This window comes from Bacillus rossius, chromosome 1 (genome assembly GCF_032445375.1).
Source record: "Bacillus rossius redtenbacheri isolate Brsri chromosome 1, Brsri_v3, whole genome shotgun sequence".
Classification (NCBI taxonomy): domain Eukaryota; kingdom Metazoa; phylum Arthropoda; class Insecta; order Phasmatodea; family Bacillidae; genus Bacillus; species Bacillus rossius.
This window is the reverse complement of record NC_086330.1, coordinates 30,724,111-30,739,541: the sequence shown is the minus strand read 5'-3', so window position 1 is coordinate 30,739,541 and position 15,431 is coordinate 30,724,111. Positions and strand designations below refer to the sequence as shown.

The window sequence follows — 15,431 nt, the reverse complement described above, 5'->3', positions numbered from 1 at the left end:
AGAAGATTGTGAGCTCGAGAGGATCAGTGTTCCTTGAAGAAGGTTATGAGCTCGGGAGGAGCAGTGTACCTTGAAGAAGGTTGTGAGCTCGAGAGGAGCAGGTTTCCTTGAAGAAGGTTGTGAGCTCGAGAGGAGCAGTGTACCTTGAAGAAGGTTGTGAGCTCGAGAGGATCAGTGTTCCTTGAAGAAGATTGTGAGCTCGAGAGGAGCAGTGTACCTTGAAGAAGATTGTGAGTTTGAGAGGAGCAGTGTACATTGAAGAAGATTGTGAGCTCGGGAGGAGCAGTGTACGTTGAAGAAGATTGTGAGCTCGAGAGGATCAGTGTTCCTTGAAGAAGGTTATGAGCTCGGGAGGAGCAGTGTACCTTGAAGAAGGTTGTGAGCTCGAGAGGAGCAGGTTTCCTTGAAAAAGGTTGTGAGCTCGGGAGGAGCAGTGTACCTTGAAGAAGGTTGTGAGCTCGAGAGGATCAGTGTACCTTGAAGAAGGTTGTGAGCTCGAGAGGATCAGTGTTCCTTGAAGAAGATTGTGAGCTCGAGAGAAGCAGTGTACCTTGAAGAAGGTTGTGAGCTTGGGAGGAGCAGTGCACCTTGAAGAAACTGTGAGCTCGAGAGGAGCAGTGCACCTTGAAGAAGATTGTGAGCTCGGGAGGAGCAGTGTACCTTGAAGAAGGTTGTGAGCTCGAGAGGATCAGTGTACCTTGAAGAAGGTTGTGAGCTCGAGAGGATCAGTGTTCCTTGAAGAAGATTGTGAGCTCGAGAGAAGCAGTGTACCTTGAAGAAGGTTGTGAGCTTGGGAGGAGCAGTGCACCTTGAAGAAACTGTGAGCTCGAGAGGAGCAGTGCACCTTGAAGAAGATTGTGAGCTCGGGAGGAGCAGTGTACCTTGAAGAAGGTTGTGAGCTCGAGAGGAGCAGTGTACCGAGCTCGGGAGGAGCAGTGCACCTTGAAGAAGGTTGTGAGCTCGAGAGGAGCAGTGTACCGAGCTCGGGAGGAGCAGTGCACCTTGAAGAAGGTTGTGAGCTCGAGAGGAGCAGTGTACCGAGCTCGGGAGGAGCAGTGCACCTTGAAGAAGGAGGTGGCGGCCCCGGTGCCGCGCAGGAAGCCCTCCAGGCCGAAGAGGCGCGGGCCCAGGTGCCGCAGCCAGGGCGTGACGGCGAGCGAGCCTCCCGTGGCGTCCACCTGTCGCATGGCCTCGCAGCACTGCTCCGCCAGCCGGTGCAGCCGCTGGTGCTCCGCTGGGGGGAAGCGGTCCCCGAGCACGGCGTGGCACAGCGCGTTGGCGCCGCCCACGCTCAGCGCCTGGGGCAGGCGCAGGCAGCCGTCCTTCAGCGCCGTCTGCAGCATCGCGCGCGCCCTGCCGTCACGTGCTCGTCCCTTCCTCCTCCGTCACCAGCACCTCACACATGGGCGTCGCAAGGGGGTGACTGAAATTGATTTAGTTGTTGAGGAATATCCATCCCCTGGGGGGAAAAAAAGAGGAAAATTTGGGGTTTGAAGGTGCAAATGGATGGTTTTCAGGCATTTTTCTTTCCTAAATATTCTAATTATAGTTGGTTGCAATATATAATTTAATTTTTATAAAAAATATTTTCAGAGAACAAATTTGTAAAAAAACACAGTGCTCACATTACCACGATTGGACTAAATGCACCATGCGCAACATATGGGTTATATCACAGAAATCATATTAATAATATAACTACGAAACTAACTATATTATTGGAGGGGACGAAATGGAAGACTTTAATTATTGGGGGGGGGCGTTCCCCCCCCCCCCCCCCGTCCCCCCCAAATGCGACGCCCATGCCTCACAGTTCCAGTTTAAACGGTATATTATTACAACACTTTCATTTAGACTATTTACAACAACTCATTCATCGAATTGAAGGTAAACTAACCTAGTTTTTTTCTTCTTCTTACAATTGTGATCCTTTAGTTATACCACACACATCCAACACTTAAGTCAAATTATTCCTTCCCACACTTTGGTTAAAACATTCGGAGTAATGGCTTTCTTCAATTCCGTGTCTCAACTCTGGCAAATCATTATAGGTAGCAATGGAACGTAGACACGATATTTTATGAAGCCCAAAAGGAAAACAGTTCGCATGGCGTTATTTCAGGTGAACGTGGAGGCCAGCTAAAAAGAACTCTGTCGTCTTGACCATAACGAACGATCAAACCGGTCAGGGACTTTGACGTTCAACCACTCTCGTACGAAGAGATTCTAATGGGAAGGGCTGAAATTACGTATTTACTCCTAGCAAATTATTGCAGAACACAAAACGCTTTACGCTCAGGAGTCGCCATTTTGCGTAGGTGGCGCTGCAAGCGAGAAAACATCAAAGAATTACTCGCACATGCGCTTATCTAAAAGTGTTTGCGTTATTCTTTAATTGTGACCTTGAACTAACACACTACTATGCTTACAGATGATAATATTAAAATTTATAACTTTTATGGTCATAGGTACTGTATTATCGAGTCGTTAAATTACACTTTTTATATCGTATTTCAGTCACATTTCAAGGTCATGGTCATCCAATATGGCCGCCTAAAGACAACAAATTCTGAAACGTGACAATATAGTTAATCAAAATTTTGTAACCAATAAAGACAGTAGTAGTTATCTAATATAGTGAATAATATCTTAAAAAGTATCTGCAGAAACATAAGGTTCATTAGAATGTATTTTTTATTTGATTAAAAACATTTAATAAAATTTTACAATAAAATTATTAAGCGTTGAATAGTATTAAATTATTTTCTAGCTTTGTTTGTGAATGATTAGATATTAATTTTGATTGATTTCAGATATATACACATGCTTTTAAAGACAAAAATTAAATAATAAAATATGGGAAAATATTGCTCCATTTCATTTCCTTTAGAAATAAGTGAGCACTTTGAAAAGTCCGCGGGATATATAATTTACAGAGTTGTGGCTATGATCAAAATTAAAATTTTATAATAATAATTATTAAATCGATGATATAAAAATATTCAAGTTTCAAGAAATTTTCATGAATATTAAAACTTTCAAATTAGAATTATATGCAATTATTTTTTCACAAACTAAGTATTCTATTGGCACAAGCAAATAGCCAGACTGTGCAAACAAATAATAACACAAATGTAAATATGTATATTACAGGTATACTATGGAGATATAGGGTGAATAATTAAAAAAAAAAACAGCTGAAGTTTCTTCACTGAAAATCAGAATATACCTTATTAATTAATAAAAAAAATTGGTAACATGAAATCAGTACGCAACTCTGAACTAGGTACTTCACAGTTGAAAGCAACGGTAAGTTAAGGCTGTCTCTTTCCTAAGGATGTGAAGCTTTCTTATCCAGACACCTACACATTTTCTGCATTGAACCCATGGGTATGGGATTCTATCGGGTAAAATATTCGGGATGTAAACTAGTACATTCTAATTTATAGGACAAAACAAAACAATAATATGTATAAAAGGAAAAAAATTAGCGTTGGTGAGTGGAGCGTTTAGATTGTAGTGATAGGCTAGATATTCTACTAATAAGGGAAATAAATCGGAACAAGAGAGATGTAATCTGGTAAGGAAAAATTTATACCACAAAATATTGTAAATAGAAACTATAGCCGAGCATGTGTTAGGTCACGCAGTTGTTAATCTAACTCACGTTCCGTAGGTACGATGTTTAATGATAACAGCCAGCTTCACAATTAATTATTTCCTTTCCGAAGAGTTTCTAGTTAATGGTCATCAATAGTTCTTAGATGACGATAGATTAAGACATTTGAAGAATATGGCAATGATGTAAGAGGCAGTGGTGGCAGTGGTAATTGCGAAGATAGGTACAGAATGAGTATGTTACTAGGATGATGAATATTGCTGTGATATTGGTGATGGTGGTGAGGATGATGATTGAAGATGAATGATGCTAGCCCCAAATGACGATATGCAATGATGATTTTGATGAATCGAGGATAAACGAGAGGAAGTTGCAGTGGAACAGAGGCGCTACATGGGAATGTAGATGACTGGAGGAGGTGGAGCCAGATGCCCCACCGAGGCGGATGAATCGAGGATACACGCGAGGAAGTTGCAGTGGAATGTAGATGACTGGAGGAGGTGGAGCCAGATGCCCCACCGAGGCGGATGAATCGAGGATACACGCGAGGAAGTTGCAGTGGAATGTAGATGACTGGAGGCGGTGGAGCCAGATGTCCCACCGAGGCGGATGAATTGAGGATAAACACGAGGAAGTTGCAGTGGAATGTAGATGACTGGAGGAGGTGGAGCCAGATGTCCCACCGAGGCGGATGAATCGAGGATAAACACGAGGAAGTTGCAGTGGAATGTAGATGACTGGAGGAGGTGGAGCCAGATGTCCCACCGAGGCGGATGAATCGAGGATAAACACGAGGAAGTTGCAGTGGAATGTAGATGACTGGAGGAGGTGGAGCCAGATGTCCCACCGAGGCGGATGAATCGAGGATAAACACGAGGAAGTTGCAGTGGAATGTAGATGACTGGAGGAGGTGGAGCCAGATGCCCCACCGAGGCGGATGAATCGAGGATACACGCGAGGAAGTTGCAGTGGAATGTAGATGACTGGAGGAGGTGGAGCCAGATGTCCCACCGAGGCGGATGAATCGAGGATAAACACGAGGAAGTTGCAGTGGAATGTAGATGACTGGAGGAGGTGGAGCCAGATGTCCCACCGAGGCGGATGAATCGAGGATAAACACGAGGAAGTTGCAGTGGAATGTAGATGACTGGAGGAGGTGGAGCCAGATGTCCCACCGAGGCGGATGAATCGAGGATACACGCGAGGAAGTTGCAGTGGAATGTAGATGACTGGAGGAGGTGGAGCCAGATGCCCCACCGAGGCGGATGAATCGAGGATACACGCGAGGAAGTTGCAGTGGAATGTAGATGACTGGAGGAGGTGGAGCCAGATGCCCCACCGAGGCGGATGAATCGAGGATACACGCGAGGAAGTTGCAGTGGAATGTAGATGACTGGAGGAGGTGGAGCCAGATGTCCCACCGAGGCGGATGATTCGAGGATAAAAACGAGGAAGTTGCAGTGGAATGTAGATGACTGGAGGAGGTCCGGCGAGATGCCCCACCGAGGCGGATGAATCGAGGATACACGCGAGGAAGTTGCAGTGGAATGTAGATGACTGGAGGAGGTCCGGCGAGATGCCCCACCGAGGCGGATGAATCGAGGATACACGCGAGGAAGTTGCAGTGGAATGTAGATGACTGGAGGAGGTCCGGCGAGATGCCCCACCGAGGCGGATGAATCGAGGATACACGCGAGGAAGTTGCAGTGGAATGTAGATGACTGGAGGAGGTCCGGCGAGATGCCCCACCGAGGGCCCCTGGCACGGCGCAGGGTGCCGGTGAGCGGGGCTCGTGGTCGACTCACCTCGTCCTCCCTGGCGCCTCTGACGAGGTCCAGCAGGTCCTGCACCTCCTCCTGCTCCACCCGCTCGAAGTCCCTGGAGCGGCGCGCGTACCCCAGGTCGCGCATGTTCCGCAGCATGAACCTGCGCTGGTTCTTCCACATCTCCCCGTCCGTGAAAATCAGACCTGCGGCAGCACACCCTTCTAGCTGCTTCTTGGGCCCTGGCTTGAGAGACCCCATGCGAGCAAACTGTGGCCCTGGAGGACTTTCCTTGAAATTATGTAAAAAAAAATAACTAAATCGAAAAAAAAAAATTAACCCAAACATTAAACTTAAATTGTGACGATAGTTTTTTCTAATTTTATCTTGATAACTTTTGATAGTCTTCCCCGATAAATTATATCCTTGGATCAGTTTTATAAATGCTTAAAATAAAATTCCTTCAAAATTGCGTAATCACACGTGACAATATAAATCTTATAATGGGTTTTTAATAAAAGATTCATGATTTTTAATGTGTAATGACCAGCACTTTAGCTTACATGCTAATAAAATTTTGATTTTCCTTTGCCCTTTAGTGTGTGTTTTTAACATGACACCGGACAAACAAGTAAAACAAAAATGAAAAAAAAACCGAGGCGGGGCCCCGCTAGTCGCTTCACCACCCCTGGAGCCGCCCCTGCGAGGAAATAATGATTTGCCTGCCGCCGAATACCCATATGCCCTCGGAGGGCTTTGTGTGTCGTGGTACCAGAGGCAAAGCTTCCACAGCTCACTGGGTAGTTGATACAGAAACCCTCACACAGTTCTGAATCATTTGATTTGACAGCTTCTCTTTAGCAGACTCATCCTGATTGGCCAGTTCATCATCCAATCATAACCGTTCACATAGATCAATCACAGCTCGGTTGTGAATTGCAGCCAAGCAACAGAGCGACAGCTATTTTACTACTTCTGGACCGTGAGCCACCTTTAATCTTAAAATTGCACACTTCGCGCCCCGCCGTCGTTTCTAATGATTCGAACAAAGTGACGGGGTCGCAAACTTGTATTGACTTCCCACATAGCGAGTTATGGGAACATAATAGTTCCTGGTATCGCTGTCACACGCTCCCGGCCGAGCATATGAAGAAACGGCGGCGGTCAGGAGAAACATTACCTTTCTCGGATGTGGTCTCAACCAAAGAGCCAAAAATAAGTAGTTAAAAACTCTGGCCACAAAGCCTACTATCAGCACAGTACACTTTGTTCAAGTTAAGGTGTTTTTTTTATAGGTGCTTCAGTGAACATTCACACTTTGAAAGCTGAATATTATGATGTAATAAATAGAGCTAACGCATATCCAAATAGCATCAGACAAGCTAATCACGTATCAATATTTTTTTTAAAGAACATTTAGCTGTAAAAGCCTGAATATTCGTTGAAGTACACGCTGGTTTCGGCGCGAGGGTATCCAGGTTCGAGTCCTGTTAAGGTCACACTGTCCATTCACAATTGCGTCATGTCACGAACACTACGCTATCACAGTGATTCATGCAGAAAGAAGTCTTGAAATCAGCCATTTTCTTTATACAATGTTTTTTTTTTTTTTGTTTCTTATAACTTTTTTTTTAATGTTTTGAAATTTATTCAAGCTATAAAATTTGTAGCCAGTAGCGATGAATTTAAACCTGAAAATAATTATCAATTCTGGACACAATTTAGTTTTATTTTTAGTTAGTAAGTCCCAAAAAATTTCAAAAGTAATTTCGACAGATGATTATCGTGTAGTTAAGCTTCTTAAAGTCCAATAGTTGAACGACGTGTGTTATATATTACAAAAAAAATTGGCAAGTGTTTGCCTAGAAAACTATAGCTAGTCTGTCCTGATTTTATTTTTAAGTTGTAAGTTTTCGATATATATATTATATATATGCATATATATACACACTCCTTAAATTGTTGAACTAAAAAAAACTACAGTTGAAAGAATACAAATTTGTTTACGTGCAGACAAAAAATTCTCTTTATATATACGGCAATGTTCAAATGATAAAAACAAGCACAGTGGTCTTGTCGTTCAATATGGGCTTACATATTTTGATTAATAGGTTAAACATGACACAGTTATTCACAAAGGCTGGAGACGACGGAATATCCAAAAGGTTATAGTTATCCCCGAACCATTTGGGTACCGACACGGTGTTCGTCAACTTGAGTCATGCCGGAATGTGGGGATCGAACCCACGACATTCGGACACTCGTCACACGAGGGCCCTGTGGGATCATGGGACACCCTCAAGCCAGAGGTTCATTGGTGCCCACACTGGTAGAAATTACAGTAAATGTAAGAACTTTTCAATTAGGCATTCACCTCAAACTAACGAAGAGATCATCGTAATTTCAGATAGATATTGGATCTTCGTAGAATTTACGCCGTATTTCAACTTCCGAATTATGTTTTTAGGTATAAGCAGTGGAAGAAATAAGTGTGTTTTTGCACTAGTCTTATCAAGTTACAGTTTTTTTTGTGTGTATTCCAAGATTATTCTTGTGGGTTCAAACTAAATGACAACTATGTGACTTTTCACTCGTAAAGTCACGAAGAAAACGATAAATTTACGAAGATCACTGGATAATTTGTAACCAATGTTCTACGTAAATTTAAGGTGAAAATGTTGAGCGGTGTAGGCGACACACGTCTGGGAGAGGAACAACTAAAATTGAGACGCAGAGCATTTCAAGGCAGTCCTGCAGTACTCTTGTCACACACAAACTGAGTGACATGCTTTCCTTCGTATCTTATTTTGGGATTTAGAACATTTTTATGGACTAAACGCCATTGCTGGTTTTCCCTTTATGTCGTACAGAAACCCCAATGATGTACAAGAAATATGAATACACAAACATGCAAAAAAAAAAGCCAAAATCAGCTGATGTCACATGTAAAAAAAATGAATAGAGAGCACAGAGAAATCCATGTCAGGAATTTTAAGAAAAAAAAATTGTCATGGCACAGACTAACACACTGGGCTTACAACGATGAGAAAGTTGTAACAAGAAAAGACAAAACTGCCAAACAACAACCTAGGACAACAGGCGAGGCCAATGATGATACGATGATACAAAACAGGTCATCTGGACAACACGACGACGACGGCACAGACGAATACAATGTATTCTCCAAAGACAAACCAATGAAAACCAATAAAGGCGTATGCCCATAATATTTTCCATTGCAAGACCCATTCAAAGAACGTATCTCAGTTTGTGTTATTTGATTTTTTTTTAAAGATATTTTTGGAAGACGTTAGGTGCTTAACTTGACGTCCGAATCCAATCAAGAGCTAAAATACAGGTAGTCAGCCGGGCATGTGTCGTTTCGCTTAAAGGCGTTTTGCCTAATTTTAGGTAAAACGCCGTTAGGAAAATCGCCGTTAGGAAAACGCCATTGGCCAAATAGGAGTTAGGCAAAACGCCGTTAGGCAAAACGCCGTGAGGCAATTCGCCGTTAGGCAAAACGAGGTATTGTCATCATAGTAACATTTTAGGCAAAACGCCGTTAGGCAAATCGCCGTTAGGCAAAACGCCGTTATGCAAATCGCCATCAGGCATAACTCCGTTAGGGAAAACACCGTTAGGCAAATCGCCTTTAGGCAAATAGCCGTTAGGCAATTCGACGTTAGGCAAACGCCTTTAGGCGAAATTACTTTAGGCAAATCGCCGTCACGAATTCATGTTTAGCCAAACCGCCTTTAGGCAAATCGCCTGTTACTCAGTCAGCCAACACCAACATGCCGTCAATGGCATGGAGTAGGATGGTTCCGCAATGTTTTTGTTACTTCGAAAACTTGAACTCAACACAAGGCAGGTTCTTCGCCGACTGCCTCACAAACCCGTTGTCCAATATGCGCGCACAACAGTACCGCCTTGTCCTGCTCATTGATGCGCCACGCGGACCCAAGTGCGCCTGGCTTCGAGGACTCGAAGGTGATTTTGTAAATTTAATTTAAGTCGGCCTCCGTGGCGTAGTCGATAACGCACCGGGCTACGGTGCGGGGGCTCTGGGTTCGAATCCCGGGTAAGACATGGTTGTAATTTGTGTTGTCTTAATACACCATCAATCACAACTACAATTTCACAATGACTCGGGGTGACATAACAATACAACGTTAAGGAGGGGGGGGGGGAGATGATTGGCACACTGGTGACCCATATTTTAAAAAATAAATTTAAAAACAAAAAAGAAGGTCATAGCTGGCTCCGCACCACTTGGGTTGTCGTACACATGAGCAGGACCCGGGGGCGAATAATTCTTGTCAATATATTTTTAATATCCGCGATTAAAAAAAAAAAGTGAGCCAGTCTTTCAGTACTCGCCAGAGATGTGTAAAAATCTATACCTCGGTAACAAACAAAATTCATGTGTTCTCATGTTGCAAATATGCTTATAATTCAAAACTCGGACACTAAATTTAACGTGGAATCCTTTAAAATAATGCTGAGCGTGATAGATACACGATAATCGTGTTTTCAACTTCATCATCACACGCAGTTTCCACAACCACCGTTAGAATTCACTGCCGAAGCAGCTACGTTGACTACTCGATTCGCAGACCGAAATTTAGATATATTGAAATGGCTCCGATAAAAACGAAAAAAAAAAAGGGGGTTGTCTGTAAAGTCGGTTTACGGACGATAATTTTACGTGATAACGTCGTAAGAAAAAAATTGATGGAAAATTGCATACTTTTTTAATTTTCAAATTCTATTTACAGTTTTTTTGCAAATTTAATTTGAATAATTATTTTAAATATAATCACGAACAATTAGATTAAAAAGTCCGCCTCGACCTGTTTGATATTTTATAAGATTTTCTCGCACGGTGGTTGGCCGGTTCTCGCACGTTCGGCTCAGGCGGAACGTGAGAATTTTTTTTTCGTGCGTGCAGCCGGCGTTCATCGATTTATAAGACGTTATCACGTCAAAAAAAAGGCTCGAAAAATAATATACTAAATACCGACAAAGATTTTTTTTATTAAAATACTAACCCATCTTGTTAAAATGCATTAAACCGTTAATACTAGAACATTTCCCTTTTGTGTCTGCGAACTTTAGTCGGCGCCATCCGCCACAGATGGCAGCACCGTGGTTCCACGGAGCTTTCCATGGACCCCTAGCAAGCAGGGGCGCAACAACTAAATTTCCAAAGGGGGGGGGGGGGGGGCAATATACCTTATTATAAAGAATCATCGATCCCCCCCTATTGAAGCGGGGGGTCCGGGGGTCCTCCCCCGGGAAAATTTGTATTTCAAGGTGGAAAATGGTGCTATTTAAGCAGTTTTATTATCTAAATGTTGATTACACAGCACTTTCTTTGCCCCCGTTTGCCCGTTTCAGAGGGTGGGGGGGGGGGCAAAATACCCTTCCCCCCCCCCTGTTGTTGCGCCCCTGCTGGCAAGTGTGAACCACGGGAGGGGGGGGGGAGGCTCACCCAGCTGCTTGCCCATGGAGCGCGCGCGCGTCAGGAAGGTCTCGACGCGGCCCTGGCACAGCGGGTCGTCGAACACCTCCTTGATGGAGCGCAGGTCGAGCAGCGCCACGGCGGGGCTGGCCCCCACGTGCAGCCCCAGCACCGGCGTGCGGTAGGCGCGCCCCAGCGCCGCCAGCGCCTTGTACACGTAGCGGTAGTCGGCGAGGTACACGAACCAGTAGCTGCCCCACAGCGGCAGCCGCGGCGGACCTGCGCGACGCACGCGCACACGTACACACGAGCTCCTCCAGACTCGGCCTCGAGTTCAGAGCATTGGCGTAGCTGTGTTCATAAAGTTGGGGGGGGGGGGGGACAAATAATAATTTTGATGCCATTCCCCTCTTACTAAGACGCGGGGTTCCGGGGGTCCTTCACCGGAAAATTTTGATTTTAAAAGTGCAAAATAGCGCTTTTTAAGCAATTTTTGTTTCTAACCATTGGATACATCGATGTTAAAATTATTAGTGTTTCCTTAAGATAAAATTTGATGAGTGAAGAAATTACAAATAAAGTTGGGCAGAATAATATTATAAAATAAAAATATCACGGTCTAGAAAGTTGGGGGGGACAGACCCCTCCACCCAAAAAGTTCAGGGGGACACGTCCCCCCTGTCCCCCCAGGTTCCTACGCCCATGGTTCTGAGACATCACCGGGTCATCGTGCGACAGCATAGGGGTGTATTTGTGTTGGTCTTGTTTAACGAAATAATATGTCTACATTATTTTTTTTATCTTATTTAGATTATCAAATGCGCTAAATTTCATCAAGCAGTACCAAAATTATGCTTTAAAGGGTATGGATTGAGTTTATATAGAAATAAGTAATATTCCACTTACTTTTAAACATCCAGTACTATAAAAAAAATCTGTCTTAATGAGTGGAGAAATTGAGATTGAAATCTTATGCAGCCAGTGAAATTTCTCTAAATCTTTGACAGCATTCTTGTTATTCATTTTTTTAATGTCAAATGTGCAAAAAATGTTATTAATAATTACCAAAATTTTGCTCATAAAGTGAGAAAAGAGGTAAAGGGTGGTTTTTCGATACAGCCTGTAGGAAATGACACCTATGTTAATTAAAAGTAAACATAAAATTTCCTCTTATATTAAACGTCAAGTTGGTGTTAACGGGTGTTATCCATAACATTATATGCCGGAGAAAAGAATATAAATATGTCTGAGTCCCTTGCATGCTTTCAAGAATGTGCACCGGGTATCTCGGGCCTAAAACTGATTCCGAAACCACGCCTTTGAGCCAGTTTCACTCGCGTAAAATTACAGTTTAGGGAAACAGAAGTACTCATTTGCCCTCAGCGTATTCTCAAACGCTTTCCGTAAACGGACACCACGCGGAGATCTTGTGCACTTTTAAATTAGCGTGATATTTTTTATTTTTACCACAGCACACCGTATGTGTTCCCAGGGAGGCGAAAACCATTACGTGGGATTAGGCTCCGCCATCTTGTATTTTCCCTTTTTTTTTTTTTTTGCTGTAATTCTAATTTTGGACTATATATCCCAATTCTTGGCATGTCAAAGGCATAAACCATATTCCGCAGACTTTCCATAACTTGTTGCAACCAGGGGCGCAACAACTAAATTTCCAAAGGGGGGGCAATATACCTTTTTATAAAGAATCATCGATTCATCCTATTGAAGCGGGGGGTCCGGGGATCCTCCCCCGGGAAAATGTGTATTTTAAGATGAAAAATGGTGCTATTTAAGCAGTTTTATTATCTAAAAATTGATTACACAGCACTTTCTTTGCCCCCGTTTGCCCCCACGTCAAGGTTTCATAAGGGGGGGTGGGGCAAAATACCCTTGCCCCCCCCCCCCTGTTGTTGCGCCCTTGGTCACCCACGTTGGCGAGGCCGAATCCCGCTGCAGTGAAGTGCGGAACGGGACTGAGGGCGGGTACCTGGCGGGAAGCCCGGGGGCCTGGCGGTGGCGTAGCGCCACGCCAGCAGCAGCAGCGCGCAGAGCAGGCCCAGCCACAGCAGCATGGCGCGGCGCGTCCTCTGACCCTGTGCCACCCTGTGCACACGCGCCGCGTGTTTGTCCGGCCGCGGTTCCTGCTCCTTCCGCCCGACCGCAGCGCCGGGGCGAAGTCCGGGGTCGGCTCGGGCGACACGGCTCCAAGGAGGTCAACGTCTTCAGCAAACCAACAATTAAGACAGCAAAGGTTACCGCGGCCGTAGAACGCGTGTCGCACGACTTGATAATGTTTCCAATGTTTTCTACACGTAATTTTTGGCCTACTATCTGGGTTAACGCATAAAAAATGTCGGAAAAAAAACACACTACTTTCCTCCCTCCCTCTCCCCAGGACATAGCACATTTCATTCCAGCCACAGGTCAAAAGCCATTATTATAAACAAATAAGTGATCGAGTATTTCAGTACTCGTCAGAGATGGAGTAAACATGTTACCTCGGTAACGAGCAAATTCATGTGTTCTTTATGTTACAAATGCACTTTTAATACGAAACTCGCACACGAAAATTTAACGTAAGTAGTTAAAGGATTGCGTGTATACTTTGTCGTCAAGCTCTTTATTCTTGGGATTTAATTTGTAAATCAATCAAAATTTGGGTAGCCGAAAAGATTAGAAACCTGGGAAATTTTCAGGTGACGAATAGCACCTGATGGCACGCAGCCTTCGACTTTGTCAAAGGCTTAGCGGGTAGCCAAAACTTACTAGCCAATCTTGGCTGCGTTTAAGGCCTTCGAATGAATATTTACCTGGCGCGAAATGGCTTGACTGCAGGTGCCTAAAGTAGTCCCAAGAGCTTCGTTCTTATTTCAACAGCGACAACAGCAAATGCACTCTGCAGCGCGATTCTGACGGCGATCAGCCGATGTGCAGTCTTTTCGTCCGGCAATAGGCGCCTCCGGAACTGAAAGAGATGACGTCATCATTTCATGACGTGCAATACTCCTTGCTTTGGCAAGTTAAATGTCCTATACGGGAAGTATTACCCTTGTTAATTATTTGTCCAGAGGGGACTAGAGGGTAAGATACATACATGTTTTAACCATATTCACATTTCAGCGAATACCTTGAAATAAAAATCTAGGGAGGAAAAAAAATTGTTTCTAAGATAGGTCAGAATACAAATCAGTGGCAAGAAATTTTGGAATTTAAAATAAAGGCGTATTATATTTCCACACCAATAAATAAAATAGCTGATATACCTGGGAAATATGTACATATTTTTTGTAAGTTTTCACGCAAGAAATTTGTATTTTGATACATCTGCAAGATTTACAACACCAGAATAGAAAAAAAATAGCCTTAAATTTAACAAACCAAAGATTTATTGACGGGTTTGATATCCAGGATATCTTAAAGTACAATAAATAAACTGTTGAATAGAATAGTAATTTAAAAGCGTTTCAGTTAAATAGGAGTTGTTTGTTCAAGATAATTTTATGAATATCATCAAGGTTGGGTGAAAATGATGAAGTGGATACGTCAGTCCTGGTGGTAGGATGCTCGGTACACTGGAATGAAATAAGCTGTGTCGCACAAGCCTGCTGTTGGAGTGTAGTTCGTTTACACATTAGTCACCGAGGAGATAGTTCGGATGAGATATCACTTGTGTGATCTGGGTCGGGCAAAGTTCAGTAACAATCCAAGCATCGTGCTGTTTGACGACCAGTGAGCTACCAGTCAATCATGAAGCCCGGAAAGGCTTGGCAGTGAGATGTAAAGTTGCAGATGTGAAAGAAGCATCGAATGACTACTTAATGTAATCAAGTTTTACCACATATGTTTTTTGAAGGATTTTTGAAATGGGGGAAGATTGATTTTAAACAATTTATGGACTTGCGCTGGTTTACTGTATGTAAAAGGAAAACCTCAAGTATGGATAGCAAAAACATGAATAATTAAACTCTAAGAGAGGAAGTCAAAATTAACTTATGTCAGCTGTTAAATGCCTAAACAGCACAGAGAATTCCGTGGAAGGAGTTAAGTTAAAAAAGAAAACTACTACAGCTCAGACAAACACAGTGGGCTGAAAAAGACGAGACAGTTGCAACAACAACAGTACATTAGACAAACAACAAACAACCTTAGCGAAACACAACTATCAACAGACGATGATACTAAACAGATATTCTGGACAACACAACAAAACAAACAAGCACAGTAGGCTTCCTATCACAAAACAGTTGCGACGTTTGGGGAACTGACATCTGCTCCCGTCATAGAGGAAAAAACGGACTGATATCGGAATCTGTAAAACAGGAGTTAATATGTAATCGATCCCCTCTACTAAGTGGAACCTAAGATCAATATTCGCTGAGATAGAGAAATGTGTCGACAGACCTGCGGAAACAGTTACGGGGCGAAATTTTAAAAGTAGTTTGTCGAGGGGGGGGGGGGGGGGGGGGGAATGGAAGTGGGAGGAGGAAACCTTGACAAACTGGGAGAAAATGGACAACGCGTCATAAATTAGAAACGAGTCCCGTCTTGTTCACTAGCTTCTGGATACGCCAACTGATTGCGTGTG

At 43.5% G+C, this 15,431-nt stretch overlaps 1 protein-coding gene across 1 annotated transcript in view; it reads right to left on the bottom strand.

Annotated features, from left to right (window-relative positions):
- The window catches only part of LOC134531021 (probable cytochrome P450 304a1), a 30,010-nt gene that overhangs the window by 12,267 nt on the left and 2,312 nt on the right, over window positions 1–15,431 (bottom strand). Inside the window, exons 2-5 of the mRNA XM_063366903.1 lie at window positions 12,834–12,949; window positions 10,877–11,125; window positions 5,287–5,588; window positions 882–1,334 (exon numbers count right to left, since the gene is read on the bottom strand). Coding sequence (XP_063222973.1) covers window positions 882–1,334; window positions 5,287–5,588; window positions 10,877–11,125; window positions 12,834–12,949 — 1,120 coding nt within the window. The remainder of the gene's footprint in view (window positions 1–881; window positions 1,335–5,286; window positions 5,589–10,876; window positions 11,126–12,833; window positions 12,950–15,431) is intronic.